Here is a 17,756-nt window from a genome sequence, read left to right as displayed (position 1 = left end):
TCTAGCTTCTATTTATATCTGCTTGTGAACGATACATTTCCAATCAAAATGTTAAATCATAAAAATGCGCATTTGAAAAACAAATGTAAACCTTTCAATGCAGCAGCCAATTAAATGTATCATCACATGAGTTTGGCTACTTCAGAAAATGGATGGCTGTAGTAGCCAATCTACGTTCTACGAAGAAGAGCTAGCTAGTGCTATTGGTGTAAATTCAAAGTGACGTAAGATATCTAGTGAATAAAACCACTGCGCACCACGAATTCTGTGCTCTACACAGTATGGCCGGCGATATTAGCTAGCACTCGCTCACGGTATTCTCTGTAAAAGGGAAGACGGTAAAACCAAGAATTTACACCTGGACTGCTAAAGGACTGTACTTATAAATTATACCAATCAAGCAAGGACTAATTAAGTTGAGAACGTTACCAACGTTTAATTTCTGTTGTTGGTGTCTGTTGTCTCACGATGGAAGAGAACGGTGCACACTTCTTTGAGGGAACCGAGAAGCTGTTGGAGGTGTGGTTCTCCAGACAAGATGAGACCAAAGGAACCGGGGACCTCCGCACCATCCCGAGGTTTGTGTTTAAAGAAATAGACGTGACAGTGATGCGTACTTTTATATTTGAAGCCTAGCAGCTAGCTAGCTAGGTAGTCTTAAGTGAGTGAGAACGTCACCTGTCAGATCTCTTCTGGGTAAAAATATAATTCTTGACCGTTCACGCTGAGTGAATAGCACGAGTAAGCTGGGTAATGCGGGTTTTATTTAGCCCATCGGGCCTCCTGTCAGTATCCGGCTACGAAACGTCTGTCGCGTGGTATGCAGCTGGCCGTCTGTCGTCAAACCTCACGGGAACAGTGCTTACAAGCCAGCGTTGCCCACTGAGCTAGCTTAGCAAGCTAGTTTTAGCGTCGCCATAGCCTACCAGTCGAATTGGCTAGCTAGCTAATGTCGTTAGCCAGCTAGCTTACCATCCCCCCACATTCGACCCCTTGCACTGCTAGTTGATGGCTAAGAAGCTGAGTCATTCATTCGTTCATTCATTCTTTTACTTTTCCCCTCATGTCACCTGTGGCTGAACGTTAGTCAGTGGGTAGTGTTTATGGCACACTAGCTAGGTACAGTAGTCAATGAAATTATCCTCATGATGAAATGTAAGTCATTTTCGGTTGACATCCAAGTGTCAATTTATAAGGCTATTGACCGCAAGCGCGGCTATCTTGCGCATGTCGAAGGATCTGATATTTCATAGTGTTTTATATACATGTATACTGCGACGTGATACTAAACTAATCTAATTTTTCGATATCCGTAGTTTGCTGTCGCTTCATAAGCCTCCAATATAGCTTTCAAAACACTGAGCTGATGGCTATTTCACAGTCTGCGTCACGCACGAGGGCCCTCTCTAGCATGTGGTAGACGAGAGCTTTCCCTGAGTGTCGCGGTCGGTTGTTTTCGAATATGCCGCATTGGCAGTCATGGTCAGGAAAGATTTACAACTTCTGCATTGCAGATAAAATCTGAAATGATATTATTTTCAGCCATTTGTATTTACCTTTTTGTTTTGGCCCAATAATGATGAATGAATAGTAAACGATAGTTTAATTAAGGAGTGCTACTGGCTAAGATAACATGGCAATACATAGTGTCAAGATAGTTACTGTTGTTAAATTGATTGCTTTTTCTTTCACTAGAAAATGTGTGCCTTCTTTTTTTTACGACGTACTATTGAGTAGTACGTAGTATTCGTACACACAGAGCACATTGCTGCTGTTGAAGTTTGAGAGGTTCATTTGGTCTACCGGGGAGAAGGCATCTGATTGGTCGGAGATCTTGCATTTGCCAAGTTGGAGGTTTAGTCAGTTTGGTTGCATTTCGATGAGTTATTGATTATGGAAGACACTCAAATTTACTAGACTATCTCGAGACCCGTAGTTTAATGTTTAAATGTTCGCATCTAGAATCCTCTTTTTGATGGAAGCGTTCTTAGACCTTACTCCTAACGATTTAGATTAGACCTGCTAGCTGGCAAGTCTTTTCTGTGGCAAAGTTCAATGCCTCCTCTGTCAGCTAGAGTGAAATCCTGGCTTTTCTGGTGAACATTTATCAGCAGAGCTGGTTTTTAAAACGAGGATGTGTGGCCAGTGGGGTGAATGACAAGTGGTATTAATTTACAGCCAGGGAAGATTAACGGCTCAGAGTGACAGTGTTAGTGGATCAGGGGTACTGGATGTCTGCCAATGTCCAAATAAGTCCACAAGGGCATCTGATTCACAAATCTGGAACTGATCACACGCACCCCTCCTTCGCCTAACTGACTTTCTCAGTGCTAGAGAGCAGCTTAGCTGGCAGCAGTTGTCAGCCTCCTTGAGTGTTTCACCATTTTGTGGTCCGAGGCTGCCATGTCACTTTCTCTGATCCACCACTTGTGGCAGATTTTTGAATAGGTGCCCCTTTTTTGATTTGGCAATATGTTTACGGACTTTGACTCCAGTGCCACCCTGCCAGAGAAAAGTGAGACTCTGTTAGTCACCAGAAATGGTGTCCGTTTCTCACGTGAGGGTTCTCCACTGTCCCTCTGATATGGGACATGTTAAATGTTAAAGTAGTTAAAGAAAACTTGTCACTTCAGTTGTGTGGTAACTAATTCATACAGACTCAGGAATAAGATCTTGAATGTAGAAACGTGTACATTTGTTTCCCCCCCCGACATTTTAACCTTATATTATACAACTTAGCAGCTTGTGTTGTCCTGTCCTTCACCTGCCGGTCTCTTGAATGGCCTGGTGCCTCCACACCTGGACTGTTTCGACAGGAATGTCACTAAACACTTTTCTTTTTAGCTTGTTGAAGCACGGCCAGCTCAAAGGGGCGGTTGATTCATGTGGCCAGTGTGTGTGTCTCCGGGTTATGCAACGCTCACTAGCAAATTCCCTATCGAGTGGCGTGTCTCCTTCAGCTTGTAGCAGGCGTCTCCATAATGGGGGCTCGCTCCGCACACGCTCACAGGAACTGCTCTTCCGAGGCAGGAGTGGTAATGAGACTCTGCTGCCCCCTCTTCTGCAGCTGTCCTTGAGTGCTGCGGAGAGAGGGAGGGAGGGAGGGAGGGAGGGGGGGTGGGTGGCTGGGCAGAAGCAACCTGCTCTGTTGTCAAGCAGAAGAACCACATTATTTTTTACCAGCCTGTCTGCTTTAACCCAAGCAGTAGTGCATGTCAGACTGGTGGACCCAGTGTCAGTGCACAGCGCTGGGTCTTCTTGGGGATTAATGGCTTTCCTGCGGCTGATCTAAAGCATTTCTTGGAGAGAGAAATTGCGCATTAGATGTTTCATCCAATCAGTCCAGTGTTTGCTGATTTCGCGATAGAATCCAGCGACTGCAATATGAAACAACAATGTCTTTGTTAAGCTCGTGTTGCATGCTGAATAAATCTCTTTGTTTTTCAGGTTTGAGTGGGACAAACTTCTGGAGAATGTGCACTGTTTGATCATAAGTGTGACAAAAACTGACAAGCAGGAAGCTTATATACTCAGGTGAGTTCTGCTTCCATGTTTATCTCAGTCACCTTAGCTCTCCTCTGTCCCTTTTTCTGACAGGGCAGGGGATTAGACAGGTTGGGTGTAATCTTGTTGTTACCAGCTCTGCTGCTGCATGGAAACTTCCCCGGCCTCTGTCCCCTGTGGGCTGGGTCTGAGAAGAGGCCACAGCCTCGCTCAGCCTCTATTTGCACACTAGATGACCCAGCTCTTATCTAACTTTTGTTGATGAAAGCCAATTGAACTGTGTGCTTAGCTGCCCATGTGCAGACCTGTTTGATTAAGTTCCGTACATCTAGTCTACCGTCAGTTTTGCATCGGGGGGTTTATTACCTGGATAGGGACAGGGTTTGGTAACTGTGTCCACATCCTATGTTCCTATGTATAAGTTGTCTCGCACACAATGCACAGAAAATGATATGGTATCACATAGGGGTGTAACGATACACTCAGCTCACGATACAATACGTATCACGATACTGGGTGTACAATACGATACATATCACGATATTTTGAACAACATTTTTAATTATACTGAAATTCACTAAAGATTTATTTCCTAAACATTAAACATTTTCAGTAATTCTTTGTTGTACATACAATTTAGTTAACTCAGTTCAAGTGATTTCTGTGAATGCACGCATGACCCAGGTGCAGAGTAGATTGCGTGCTGGCGGCTCAACCAATAGGATCAAACGGACGTCATATTGTAAAAATATTGCCATAACTCTACGATACATATTGTAAACAATTTGTGTTGCGATATATTGTTACACCCCTAGTATCACGTGATTTATATTGGCAGTTGCTTCCTTTGTATTATAGTCTGTAGATGTAGGGTTATGGACTTAGAGAGCACCAGGAGATGTTTGTTTTCACGAGGCTGATTGGAGGAGGCCTGTTAGAGGCTGGTTGCCATGCCGCTGACCTTGACGAGGCTGAGGAGAGAACGGACAGGGGAGAGCCGCTTCCCCCGTCGACACGTACGTCGGCATGGCAACGGCCCAGCGCTGAGTCAGAGCCGTCGGCAGCAGCGAGGGATCTCCTGTGTTGACTCTCGGCTGTGGGTCAGGGTGGGGCTGCCATCAGCCTCGTGAAGTCTTGTTATTGATGGGTGTGTATTAACGGTCTTGTAACAGGTTTGGCATGATGACAATGTCTCGGTAGGAGCGTTTCCCTAGGCTGATGCCAATCCAGGTGAAGTTCGTCACACATTTCTCTACAAGTGCGCAATAAATAATCAAACCAAACATCAATCCATGGGCAGACGTGCCAAGTCTGTTATGGGGTTTAATAACAAAAAAATGCTCAACAGTGCCAGGCCTGCGATCGCATTTTAATACCTTGGTGCTCTTCTGGCTGCTATTGAAAGTATATCAAGTCATCCAGACTCAGAGCAGACTACTCTAAGCTGTTAGAGTGTGTGCTGATTAAGTGTACCCTATTGAATGAGCGGTAAGTGTTATCAGTGGTCTTGATGTCGTTGCCTGTAATGTCAGTGTCTTAAGCGGACTAGCCTGTTTGGCTTGTAAATAACGCTCTAGTGACGGATGTTTTCATTGTAGCGGGTTGCCCCAGCGAGGCGTTTCATTTTATACATCTGAGCTACTGGTCTGACCCGTCTTGTCCTGCGTTTGTCTTCCTCCTGCAGTGAGAGTAGCATGTTTGTCTCCAAGAGACGCTTCATTTTGAAGACATGTGGAACCACCCTCTTACTACAAGCACTGGTACCTCTGCTGGAACTTGCCAGGGAATACTGCGGCTTCGACGCCATCGAGGTGAGTGATGCGACGGGAGGGGGGGGCGGCCTAATATAATGGTAGGGGAAGCACTGGTGTGTGTGTGGGGTCTGTTTTTAACCCTGCACCTTTTCTACCTGCAGAATTTCTTCTATTCTCGCAAGAACTTCATGAAGCCTACACATCAGGAGTTCCCTCATCGAAACTTCCAGGAGGAAGTGGAATTTCTCAACCAGATTTTCCCAAGTAAGTATAAAGAAGAAACGTTGCACCTGATTGGTTGTCTGCAGTTGTAAAGTGGGCTGTGATTGGTGGTAGGAGCAGAGGTGGGGTGAGCCACACAATCTGTGCTGTCAAAACAGTTTGTTTATTAAGAGGCATCATAGTGTTGGAACAGAGAAGGTGACATGTTCCTCCCCACCCTAGATGGAGCAGCCTACTGCATGGGACGTTTGAATTCTGATTGCTGGTAAGTTCACCAAACACATTTACATTTAGGAATTTAGCAGACGCTCTTATCCAGAGTGACTTACAATAAGTACAGGGACATTCCACCTGAGGCAAGTAGGGTAGAGAGAGGGAGCTCAGACACTTGACAACCGCAAACTAAAAATTGTTCAGATTCGATGTCCCCATTTCTTCCTACTGGCTGTCACGTATGGATTTTTCCACAGGTAAGCGTTATACATTACATTTAGTCATTTTACATTTAGTCATTTAGCAGACGCTCTTATCCAGAGCGACTTACAGTAAGTACAGGGACATTCCCCCCCGAGGCAAGTAGGGTGAAGTGCATGGCCCAAGGACACAATGTAATTTGTGTGGCCGGGAATCGAACCGGCAACCTTCTGATTAATAAGCCGATTCCCTAACCGCTCAGCCATGTGACCCCCTCACATGACCTCAGCTCTGTATGAGGGGTAGTGAGGACATTGATGTAGACGTTTAGCCACGGTGCTGTCCTCAGTCAAGTTCAGGTTTTCCCTCCGGTCTGTCTTCCAGGTATCTGTTTACTTTGGATTTGCCAGAGTTCTGGGAGAACAAGCATGCGGATCAGACGCTGGAAGTTCTGATGAGTGACCTTGATCCAGCGGTTATGGACCAGTTCTACATGAAAGACGGTGTTTCTGCAAATGATGTCACTCGTGTAAGGCCCACTACTAACTCTACTATCTCTTGCTCCTTTCTTCGTGATGAGAAAGGGGACACTTCTATGGGCAGCGTGAGTTGAGAATGACCATATCATTTTGTCACTGATCCGCAGTGATTGATTCATTTGCTTGGAGTGGACTCCAGTGGTATGTGATGCGTGTTTTCTTATCAAGCTGTCTGGTCTGTCTCCACCATAGATGAGTGGAATTCGTGACCTGATACCAGGTTCTGTGATAGATGCTACCATGTTCAACCCTTGTGGATACTCAATGAATGGAATGAAGACTGACGTAAGTCTGTCTAAATTGTTGTTGTCGTCTTGCTAAGCCTCCGGCAGTAAACCTTAAGTCCTTCAATAACTGATTTCTGTCATTTGCAAATCTTGGCCCCTCAGGGAACTTACTGGACGATCCACATCACTCCAGAGCCAGAGTTCTCCTACGTCAGCTTCGAAACCAACCTCTCCCAGACGTCCTACGATGATTTGGTCCGCAAAGTTGTAGACGTCTTTAAGCCTGGAAAATTTGTGACTACGCTTTTCGTGAACCAGGTATAAGAGATATGGCAACTGCCAGGATGCTCCTGCGGGTGTTTGGAATGTTACCAAACGTCTCTGCTTGTATATTCTAACCAGGTTCTTTCCTCCTTCTCGTTTCTTCACAGAGCTCCAAATGTCGCAGTGTTTTTACTTCCGCCCAGAAACTCGAGGGATACAAGCGCCTTGATCGCCAGTTGGCCCAATTCAACGATTACAATTTTGTCTTTACCAGTTACGCCAAGAACCGCCAGCAGAACCAGCAGAGTTGAGAGTTGAAAATGAAAAAAAAGCGTAAGAAGAAAGGCGGTCGTGCCGGGCTCCTCCCCCACGGCCGGAGTTCTTCCCCAGCGGAGAGAACCCCTTCCCCCCTCCGCTGCTCTGGATCTCTCGGTTCTGAAAAGGCCTCCGGCCCTAGTTTAACCTCCCGTTTGAAATGTATGCATTGTTGTACCTATGACTTAGATCTCTTGCATGAAAGCTCTTTTCTCTGTTTAGATATTCTAGCTCACTCTTGCTGTGATCTTGAAGTGCATGTAGAGGAATTAAACACGCTCTGTTTGAGGCTGTCCACCCATGCCCCCCGTGCACAGTACAGCAGCCCCTTCCTGCAGGTCTCTCCTCTCATCCCCAACAGACAAGGCTTCAGAGCCCACTAGGCCAGGGCCCTGACATGCTCAGATCAGTTCGTACCTTCGCTGGGTTTACCGTAGCCTTTCCCTTACAGCGCACTTTAAGAACTAATATTTTTTCTGCTGTGCCAAGCAAACTTCTGTCTCATGTCTGAACGAATTTGTGTTCAATTAATGTTATAAAGCAGATTAGCTTTTGGCCATAACATTATTCGTAATGTCAACAAACCATTTAACTGACTCGTTGTTTTAAAAAAAGAGAAAAAAATGCCATACTTCTGTTGAGTGTTGCACTACCAGACAAATGGTTTGAGGTTAACTGGTCAATGTGATTTGGTTTCTTACGGCTGTAAACTGCACTGGAGCCTAAGGAATTCCTGTTTTTCGTGAGTCTTTGGTGCAGTGCTGTAAATGGTTCAGAACCCACCCAGCTTAACTAGCCATGCCTCCACCTTCATTTATCTTTTTAATGTTCTCACAAAAAGACAGGATTTGAGTCTCAGCTAACCAGACATACATAAATCATTTAAGGCTTGTGGTTGCTGCTGATTCATATGGAATGTGTAATGTGCACATTATTGTTTATACCCAGGCTGCTCTTACAGCATGCTGTATGAACAAGAATCATTGGGTGTAGGAATTGCCAGCCATTGTCACACTGAACTTACACATTCATATGAATTGGGTTGAATCCAAACTGAATGTCTCTGGGTGCCCCAGTGGCTCACCGGGCTGGTTGAGGCCTCACCGTGGCAGCCTGAGTTCGAATCCTGCCCAGGCCTTTTACCGCATGTCATCCCCCCTCCCTGAATTTCCTGCGCTCTATCCAAGCACACCATCTGTCAGAAATTAATAATAAAGGCAGAGTTCCAACCAAAAATATCTTACAAAAAAAACCTGTCCCTCCCAACACAGAATGTAGAGGTCTCTAGAGAACTCGTCCAGGGCTTTATCTGAATGTATGAGCGTGGAGGAGACCCAGTCCGCATGTTTCTGTGGTGTGGGTCAGGACAAAGCCCTCTGCCGTCCAGCATGGTAGCCATTGTCCCTGGGCCCAGCCGGTCTCCCTGCACAAAGTGAGACTGTCAGCTGGCCCCAGAACCATGCTTGACAGACCGGCTCCCCTGGCTGCACCATGTGGCCCTGAAAGGGAAATAATGAATCAGACACTTTGCTTAGTGTTGCCCAGCAAAGCATTTTTCTTTTTCCAAACAATATACATCCTCTCTCTCTTTCCCCCCCTATACAGAAATCGGTATTCACACAATGGAGGCCCTCTGATCTGAGCATGCCAGGGTGATCCCGGATCATTCCACACATAACTGTTGCATAAACTGCCATTTTATTAATTTTATTGTGCACAGACGTTTTGCAGTGAATTGGTCCAAAATGTGACTCCATTGCAGTTTTTTGGAGTACCATCAATGCCCTTTGTTCAGCGAGGGAAAGACCCTGTGACACTGTTGCATGTGACTACTAGTGCTATGTTGCTTGACACTGTTGTGTGCTGCAATCTGTTCCTCCTGTGTAAGTAGGTCAATGTGCTTCATCATCCTTTTTGTTTTTTCAGCTAAAATGTAGATGGAACTAAGGCATCCTGATTGTTTTATTGAACATTCTTTTCGTTTGGGGATGGGATTCACTTGTGTTGACTTCTCGCAGTGCTGAAGGCAGGTCGTATTCTACTGCTCTGACAGTTTTACCTTTGGCTCATCGAAAACGCTTTTGATATAGATATATTGAAGATTAGTTTTCTCCTTTGGCTGTTGCTAAGTAACTTTCATGATGCTTCCCCTGCCAGAGAATGCAGATTGATTTTTCATTTGCAGACAGAGCTGGAGTTGAAATGAAATATTGTTAAAAAAATTTACTGTAGAAAAAAAATTATAACACAAACGATTATGCTCTGCCTTCAGCACTACTGAGGTTGTCTACGGGGGGGTGCCCCTTGCCCCCCCCCCACACACACACACAAACACTTTAAGAGTGGAACATCAAGCTGTTAAAAAGAGCACCTGTAACATTGAGAAATGCTGATCACATTACGGCAGAATAATTATGATTGGGCTGTCAAAAAAAATTCTGACTAGTGGACTACAGAACTTGTATGTACCCTAAACACATTTCCTGTTAGGATTCTAGGCAGAGTTGACAATTGGAATTGATTCCCTCCAGTATGTCTGGTGTGGCTTTTGGAGTGGTTTAGTATTTTTTCCCCGAGGACCAACTTTTGTTCAGTGTCCTTACCTGAAAGGCAGTAAGTCATTTAAAATGCCTCCATTTATGTGGTCAGTTGTCAGTGTGCCAGGGGCTTTTAGTGACAGATTTGAAGATTTTCACCAGCACTTCACAAGTTAAATTTGGGTACTTGGGACAAAGTCATATTTAGAATTTATGACCTGGGTAGTGTGTAGTCATGTTGTTGGTTTGGAACATTGCTTTTTATATATATTATACACTTAAATGCATTTTTTGCAGTTTAATGGCAATTCGATTTTTACAAAACATTTTTGTAAGGAATGCATTTGTGCTGCGGACCAATCCTAATTTTTGTTTATTGTCCATATTTGTTGTTAAACCAGTGTTCCAAACGTTTTTTTGTTTCTGAAATTGAGGGTGACCTTTTTGAGAGCTAATTGGATCGTGGTGTTTTCGTCTTTCCCCGCTCTAAAAACCTTTTGGAAGGTTTGGTCGAATGGGGAAGTCAAAAACCTCCCCATAATGTGAGCGCGGATAACATTGCAGGATGTATCAGGATGTACCGAAGAAAAACTTTGCTGTTCTAATTCTTTTGCTATTCTTCTTTTGATGGTCAAGATGTGCTAAATATATCTGTACTATGAGCTAGATGCTTAAATAAATCAATAAAAGATTGCTCTTTTCTCTGGGTGATATCGTGTTCATTTTCTCAAGAGGCTCGCCATTAAACTATTATGTCTCAATCAAATCAACATTTATTTGTATAGCTCTTTTTACAAACAATGTCACAGAGGGCTTCACATACGCCCATAGAACACCGAGGTGAAATCAGTTTCATATTCGAGATTCAACAGACATTCATATTCGTACCTCCGTTCAGGCTCCGCGTCATATTTAGGGACCGGGGTAAAAGAGTAGACAGTCAGAATGTTTCTTCAATATCTTTGTAAAAAATGAACATAGAAAATTAAAACTTGTTGCACATTCTTCTACTACTAGCTGACCAAGTTGTCCAAGCTTTGGTTTGGTGATAAAGTTGATTATTGATTAACCCATAGCCAATAAATCAATAAAAACACCAATATTTCAGTGTTTCCTCAATATCTTTGTCAAAAATGAACATAGAAACTTCAGACCTGTTTCACATTCTTCTACTCCTAGCTGACCAAGTTGTCCAAGCTTTGGTTTGGTGATAAAGTTGATTATTGATTAACCCATAGCCAATAAATCAACAAAACACTAATATTTCAGTATTTCCTCAATATCTTTGTCAAAAATGAACATAGAAACTTCAGACCTGTTTAACATTCTTCTACTCCTAGCTGACCAAGTTGTCCAAGCTTTGGTTTGGTGATAAATTGATTATTGATTAACACATAGCTGATAAATCAACAAAAACACCAATATTTCAGTATTTCCTCAATAACTTGGTCAAAAATGAACATAGAAACTTCAGACCTGTTTCACATTCTTCTACTCCTAGCACACCAAGTTGTCCAAGCTTTGGTTTGGTGATAAAGTTGATTATTGATTAACCCATAGCCAATAAATCAATAAAAACACCAATATTTCAGTGTTTCCTCAATATCTTTGTCAAAAATGAACATAGAAACTTTGAACTTGTTGCACATTCTTCTAATACTAGCAGACCAAGTTGTCCAAGCTTTGGTTTGGTGATAAAGTTGATTATTGATTAACACATAGCCGATAAATCAACAAAAACACCAATATTTCAGTATTTCCTCAATAACTTTGTCAAAAATGAACATAGAAACTTCAGACCTGTTTCACATTCTTCTACTCCTAGCTGACCAAGTTTTCCAAGCTTTGGTTTGGTGATAAATTGATTATTGATTAACACATAGCCGATAAATCAACAAAAACACCAATATTTCAGTATTTCCTCAATAACTTTGTCAAAAATGAACATAGAATCAATAATCAACTCTATCACCAAACCAAATCTTGGACAACTTGGTCAGCTAGGAGTAGAAGAATGTGAAACAGGTCTGAAGTTTCTATGTTCATTTTTGACAAAGTTATTGAGGAAATACTGAAATATTGGTGTTTTTATTGATTTATTGGCTATGGAGTAATCAATTATCAACTCTATCACCAAACCAAATCTTGGACAACTTGGTCAGCTAGGAGTAGAATAATGTGAAACAGGTCTGAAGTTTCTATGTTCATTTTTGACAAAGTTATTGAGGAAATACTGAAATATTGGTGTTTTTATTTATTTATCGGCTATAGGTTAATCAATAATCAACTTTATCACCAAACCAAAGCTTGGACAACTTGGTCAGCTAGGAGTAGAATAATGTGAAACTGGTCTGAAGTTTCTATGTTCATTTTTGACAAAGTTATTGAGGAAATACTGAAATATTGGTGTTTTTATTTATTTATCGGCTATAGGTTAATCAATAATCAACTTTATCACCAAACCAAAGCTTGGACAACTTGGTCAGCTAGTAGTAGAAGAATGTGCAACAGGTTTTAATTTTCTATGTTCATTTTTTACAAAGATATTGAAGAAACATTCTGACTGTCTACTCTTTTACCCCGGTCCCTAAATATGACGCGGAGCCTGAACGGAGGTACGAATATGAATGTCTGTTGAATCTCGAATATGAAACTGATTTCACCTGCCCCTCAACCAACCTAAACCCTCAAGGAAGACGAGGGGAAAACTCACTAGAGGAGAAAAAATGGAAGAAACCTTGGGAGGAGCTATTCTGTGAGGGACCCCCCCCCCTCCAGAGACAGTTGGTGAAAGAGAGGTGCAGAACATAGGTTAAACATAGTCATGCAACAGGGAAGTGTCAATGGGTGTTGAAACACCGAAATCCAGTGTTCAACTTGGGTCAGAGTTGGTAAATGTAAAATTAAGCAGAGGTAGCCACAGGGCTGGGGGACTGATCGGCGCAGCATCACAGGCAAGTGGATAAAGAATTGTACTCTGATCTGAAACATGTTATAAATATCCTACAGTGAACACGAATTGAACCAATGCCTTAGCTTGGCCCATTCAAGGCATTAGTAAAACGTTTATACTAATAGTAAATAAAGAAATACTAAGTATTTCAGGCATTCAAGTTTTCAGGCTAGCGTTTTAGTTAGGCTACGCGAATTTTATCTACATTTAGAACGGGAATAAAGTTGTAGATTTCTGTGGGGAAAAAGTGGTTTACTCCGATTTCGTATTAATGATGCCAACAATATGTAAATAAAAGGTATCTCACTCCTATTTCAATGAACTATGAAGGCATGAAAAACTATCGTTCAGTACACGTTTTGATTAGGAAATAGCAAGAAAGTTTCTGTTATAAAACAGTATGTGGCAAAGCATCTTGATTCTTATTTCATCCAACTTATGAATTATTTGAACGTATACAAAGAATACTAAGTAAATTACAATTATCTTAAATATAGTAGAGCCATAATGACTCACAAAGGCAGTCCCTGGGTCCATCTGCTGGTGAGCATGTGCTCTTTTTTTTTTGGTCATACAGTTTCGGATGTGACGTACATAGAACTGCGACAAGAATGTGCGCTTCCCGTGTTCTGTATTCACGTGGAGTCAATACATCTTGCTTAACTCGGCAGACCACGAAAAGTATTCCAAAATGACACAGATCGGGGGAGTAATGTAAGTTTGACATGTATATTACTCACAAAATCACTCTGCTTGCCTTTAAAGTATCCATCGTAAGTTACATGACTGTTTGTTAGCTACGCTATGTACTTGCTAGGTAACAGAAAATGCTGTCGCTAACTGGGGCATGCATTGGTTTCTGTCTGCAGTCACAGATAAAGCTGGCAATCGTTTCTTCTAATTTTCTCGCTACTGAGGCCTCTGCTTCTGTAATGTCTCCCACCACCATGTCAATTAACAAGCGTCACCAATTACAAACGTACCGTTACTTACGTGTGTGTTCTGTTTCTGCACAGAAAACCAAAGAACAAGCGTTCTAAGCGCTTCCTGGAAAACAGAGCACCCAAGTTGACGGAGAATGTCAAGAACGCTATGATAATGAAAGGAGGGAATGCTAATCTGACCGTTTCACAAGCACTAAAGGATATTGTAGGTGACCCCACTATACCCATCAGTAAAATTTGAGTATGTGTACTGTTTGGATTAAGACTAAATAATTTCTTGTCTCTTACAGTATGCACTGAAGAAACCGAATTCCGTGTTGTATAAAAAGTACGTTATTTGGATATTAACGTGTACTGATGCTATATCAAGCTAAATTGAAATTATTGATGCTATAAAGATTATTTAAGCAAAATATTTTTGCTCATTTTTTTTTTACAGGAAAAATATAACCAGGCCGTTTGAAGACTCGACATCACTGGTTAGTTAGCAACCATTAAGCATTTTGTTCATTGGTTAATTTATTAGTCCAGCATATGTGAAAAGCCATCCAGTTAACTGGTAAAAAAAAACAAAAGGATCTTAGTTATGTTTTTATATATTCTCTCCTAGGAATTCTTTTCAAAGAAAACGGATAGCTCATTATTTTTATTTGGCTCACACAACAAAAAGCGCCCTAATAATCTCATATTTGGTAAGTATTAAAACAATAAAATGCATTTATTGAACAAGAGCTGTGGTTGGAAGGAAAGGGAATAGATTATTGATTTTGTTTTCGTTTTGTTATCATTTTCAGGTCGTCTGTTTGACTTTCATGTGCTGGATATGATTGAGCTTGGAATTGAGAAGTATGCTTCCTTGAGTGACATCAAGGTGAATGTTCTGGCGAGACAAAGGAGTTGATATTGAATTGTTTGACTTACATGCTACGGTTCAGTTCGATCTGACCAGGAAGTTGCTCCATTTATTTGTCTTACCGTTTCCTGTGGATTTCAGACCAGCAAATGTCCAGAGGGAACAAAACCAATGCTGGTGTTTGCAGGAGATTCATTCGAAACAGACAATGAGCACAAACGCCTAAAGAGTTTACTTACAGGTTTGATTTTAAGTAACTCCAAGCAAAACAATCTGAAACATGTCCTCCGACATTCAGTTTGACTGTTGCTAATCTGCTGTTCAATGTGAATAATGTTTTCATTTCCTTCTCTCTATTGATGTGTTTTATAGATTTTTTCAGAGGTCCTGCTGTGCCCACAGTTCGCCTTGCTGGCTTGGAGCATGTACTGCACTTCACTGCTCTAGAGGGGAAAATTTACATGCGCAGCTATAGGTATGACTACTTCTTGTTAATAACCATAAATCAATAGCGCAATTATATACTGTGAAATCTTAACACAAGCTTTTCCCATTGTAGAAATGCCAAACGATCATGTAAAGTCTGTTTTCTCCAGATCTCTGTTAAAGAAGTCTGGGTGTCGGACTCCCAGGATTGAGCTGGAGGAGATTGGACCGTCCTTTGACTTTGTCCTGAGAAGAACACACCTTGCATCAGATGACCTGTACAAGAAGGCCCACAGACAGCCCAAGGCTCTGAAGGTTTGTAGTTCAAGCCAACATCTTCCAGCTGGAGGGTGAACGTTTTATTTACGTGAACTCTATCGTTTTATTCGTGTGGAAAGGATAATTACTTAGGGAGTCAGGTGGCTCAGCGGTTAGGGTATCGGGCTAGTAATCAGAAGGTTGGCAGTTCGATTCCCGGAAGTGCAAAAAATGACGTTGTGTCCTTGGGCAAGGCACTTCACCCTACTTTCCTCGGGGGAATGTCCCTGTACTTACTGTAAGTCGCTCTGGATAAGAGCGTCTGCTAAATGACTAAATGTAAATTACTTAGGCATTGATGCATTGTTTTTTTTGTTTTATTTTGTAGCCCAAGAAGAAGAAGAATATATCTCACGATGTCTTTGGTACCAAGTATGGTCGGCTGCACATGCAGAGGCAGGATCTGGGCAAGTTGCAGACACGCAAGATGAAGGGTCTGAGGAAGAGGAGGGGTCCCAAGGCTGAAGTTGAGGCACAGCCTGCTGAAGCTGTCAAAGTTGACGAATGAAGTCAATGTTTATTATAATTTGACGACTCCCTATCTGAAAGTTGTATTGTTGAACCAATAATTTCAGTGATCCTTTTGTTGGTTTGCGAGATTTCCTATGTATACACTTTCTCATGTCAGGTCTTGTCCTGACAAAGAATGTGGCATTCCTGCAAGTATTTCTTGCCGAAAATGTCAAATGCTAACTGGGACATATTAATGTTTATTGTTAATTTCTCATGACGTGCTAGCCTTGCATGTATTTTTTTTTCTTCTGTACTTTACTTTCCATTTGACTTCTTTTGAACAATAGTCTTCGATTGAATCTTTAATGAATGGTAATTTTCACCTCAAGAAACCGGTTCCGTTTTTGTACAGAAGAGGTCGCTGGCAAATAATATTTTGAAAAACGTTGACTAGGGTTGACTAATTTACCAGGTGAATTTTAGGGAGATAAATACTTGTTCAGTACACTACTAATTTAGCTTCACCATAGTATATTGTGTCGTATCCAACTTCTCTTCGTCGGTCTTTGCTGTGTAGCCTACGTTTAGCAGAAACTTAAATTGCTCAGTAGAAAAACGTAGTCACAGTATTTAAATGTGCAGAGTGACGTGGCCAATCAGAGACTGGAACCGGCGAATCTTGCCATGTCCCGCCTCTACGGTATCTATTTATACAATATTGCAAGCCTGGCTTGAGTACAGTGTAGGCAAAAGCCAGAGATATTACATCGCTGCAGATGAGTGTTCAATTTAGAGCAATTCTTTGTTTGGGCATAATCTTAAAATTTGTGTCAAGACAAATTTGTGAACATATGAATATAATCAGTATTTAAATAAAATACGACTTTCAAGAGCTGTCAACTTACACATTGTGAGACCGGCAAGAAATGACAGAAGGTAACAAAATGATCGAAAATGAACTTAAAGACTCGGTCGCAGAAAAGAGCGAGATGCAGTCAGAGGACAAACGTTTAGAAGACACAGAGGAGGAGAAGAAGGAAAACGGGGAAAGCAAAGGTAACCTACAGGAGCAATCCTCCGAAGCTGCAGCAGAGCCAGAGTTCGAGCCCCCTGAAGGTGGCTGGGGATGGGTGGTGATGTTGGCTGCTATGTGGTGCAACGGAGCGGTGTTTGGAATCCAGAACGCATTCGGCATCCTTTTCGTTTCCCTTCTCAAAGAATTTGGCTCGGAAGAAGACGAAGACCTCAGGTTCAAAACAGGTGAGTAGGCTAATCTACACGTGGAGCTAGGAATACTGTAGGCTACTGGCTAGTCCAGGCGGCAAACCGTCACAGCATGTGAAACTTCTCTGTACAGTAACGGAATACAACAATCTCGCACTTCCTGAATGGCTGTCGAGTCAAGAAGAAACGACAATGTGCATATCCTAAATGCACAAATAATGAAGGAAATCTATTCATGTCACAAGAAATACAAGTTAGTGATATTTAACAGCCCAAATCTTAGTCATGCAACCACCCAAAGCATGCCACATTTTTCATTGAGACACTAGCCAAACATGGTGTGAGTTTTTAAGTCAATGACTGCCTCCTCAAATTGGTAAACCCCAGAAGTTTAACAGTTCCATATGGGGTAACCCTAGCTTAATCTATCTATTGTACCTGCATGACTTAGTTTAAATGCCCAGTCAAAAGAACCAGACTGGACGAGTATCAGTCAGACATTGTCGTATTTTATGTATATGATGAATCATAAACGCCTCAAGATCTATAAAATCCTCTCTGTGACTAATCAAGCCTTTTTATACAGAAAATCAACAAGTCCCTTACTGGACTGGCATAGGGTGTAGGCCAATGCCTTGTCATAAGGATTGCATCAGTGTAACGTTTCCAGCTGTCACCCCACATCTAAATTCCCTGCACTAGGATGTGTCCTCGTGTGTCTCGGAGGTCAATTTATAGCTGATTACTCTCGAACTAGGCCATGGGTGTCTTCCTGCCAGAAGACAGGGAACACAAATATTTGTCTGTGT

At 42.1% G+C, this 17,756-nt stretch overlaps 3 protein-coding genes across 6 annotated transcripts in view; all 3 read left to right on the top strand.

Moving 5' to 3' along the window:
- Positions 1–263: 263 nt before the first annotated feature.
- Positions 264–10,469, top strand: amd1 (adenosylmethionine decarboxylase 1). 2 transcript variants are annotated; one of them, XM_062467945.1, is made up of 9 exons: positions 264–578; positions 3,448–3,534; positions 5,189–5,315; positions 5,420–5,522; positions 5,703–5,745; positions 6,279–6,423; positions 6,626–6,718; positions 6,823–6,978; positions 7,092–10,469. In XM_062467945.1, the coding sequence occupies exons 1-9, from the start codon at positions 469–471 to the stop codon at positions 7,233–7,235; spliced, it is 1,008 nt and encodes a 335-aa protein (XP_062323929.1). In that variant the 5' UTR covers positions 264–468; the 3' UTR covers positions 7,236–10,469. The 2 variants fall into 2 exon arrangements, with proteins under 2 accessions (XP_062323929.1, XP_062323928.1); XM_062467944.1 differs by having other exon boundaries at positions 6,279–6,498.
- A 2,815-nt stretch (positions 10,470–13,284) lies between these two features.
- rpf2 (ribosome production factor 2 homolog) lies at positions 13,285–16,121 on the top strand. Of its 2 annotated transcripts, none has more exons than XM_062467948.1 (10): positions 13,285–13,443; positions 13,746–13,878; positions 13,964–14,001; positions 14,113–14,152; positions 14,284–14,365; positions 14,468–14,544; positions 14,668–14,767; positions 14,929–15,001; positions 15,123–15,267; positions 15,599–16,121. In XM_062467948.1, the coding sequence occupies exons 1-10, from the start codon at positions 13,421–13,423 to the stop codon at positions 15,776–15,778; spliced, it is 891 nt and encodes a 296-aa protein (XP_062323932.1). In that variant the 5' UTR covers positions 13,285–13,420; the 3' UTR covers positions 15,779–16,121. The 2 variants fall into 2 exon arrangements, with proteins under 2 accessions (XP_062323932.1, XP_062323931.1); XM_062467947.1 differs by having other exon boundaries at positions 14,899–15,001.
- Positions 16,122–16,508: 387 nt separating this feature from the next.
- slc16a10 (solute carrier family 16 member 10) overlaps positions 16,509–17,756 on the top strand; it is a 426,623-nt gene continuing 425,375 nt past the window's right edge. For both annotated transcript variants that reach the window (XR_009930979.1, XM_062467919.1), the window contains exon 1: positions 16,509–16,983. Coding sequence is in view for 1 of the 2 variants with exons in the window: in XM_062467919.1 (XP_062323903.1) it covers positions 16,650–16,983 (334 nt within the window). In the remaining variant the exon portion in view is untranslated. The remainder of the gene's footprint in view (positions 16,984–17,756) is intronic.

Source organism: Osmerus eperlanus, chromosome 8 (genome assembly GCF_963692335.1).
Source record: "Osmerus eperlanus chromosome 8, fOsmEpe2.1, whole genome shotgun sequence".
NCBI classification, from domain to species: Eukaryota; Metazoa; Chordata; class Actinopteri; order Osmeriformes; family Osmeridae; genus Osmerus; species Osmerus eperlanus.
Note: the sequence above shows the minus strand (reverse complement) of the source record. Positions and strands in the feature narration are given on the sequence as shown.

Excerpts from the sequence above, each read along its gene's own strand:
- rpf2 (XM_062467947.1), top strand. The coding sequence starts at position 13,421 with ATGACACAGATCGGGGGAGTAAT. Across the intron at positions 13,444-13,745 it reads ACACAGATCGGGGGAGTAAT|AAAACCAAAGAACAAGCGTT; the intron begins GTAAGTTTGACA and ends GTTTCTGCACAG. Across the intron at positions 14,768-14,898 it reads CCTAAAGAGTTTACTTACAG|ATTTTTTCAGAGGTCCTGCT; the intron begins GTTTGATTTTAA and ends TGTGTTTTATAG.
- amd1 (XM_062467944.1), top strand. The coding sequence starts at position 469 with ATGGAAGAGAACGGTGCACACTTCTTTGAGGGAACCGAGAAGCTGTTG. Across the intron at positions 5,746-6,278 it reads CGTTTGAATTCTGATTGCTG|GTATCTGTTTACTTTGGATT; the intron begins GTAAGTTCACCA and ends TCTGTCTTCCAG. Across the intron at positions 6,719-6,822 it reads TGAATGGAATGAAGACTGAC|GGAACTTACTGGACGATCCA; the intron begins GTAAGTCTGTCT and ends TTGGCCCCTCAG.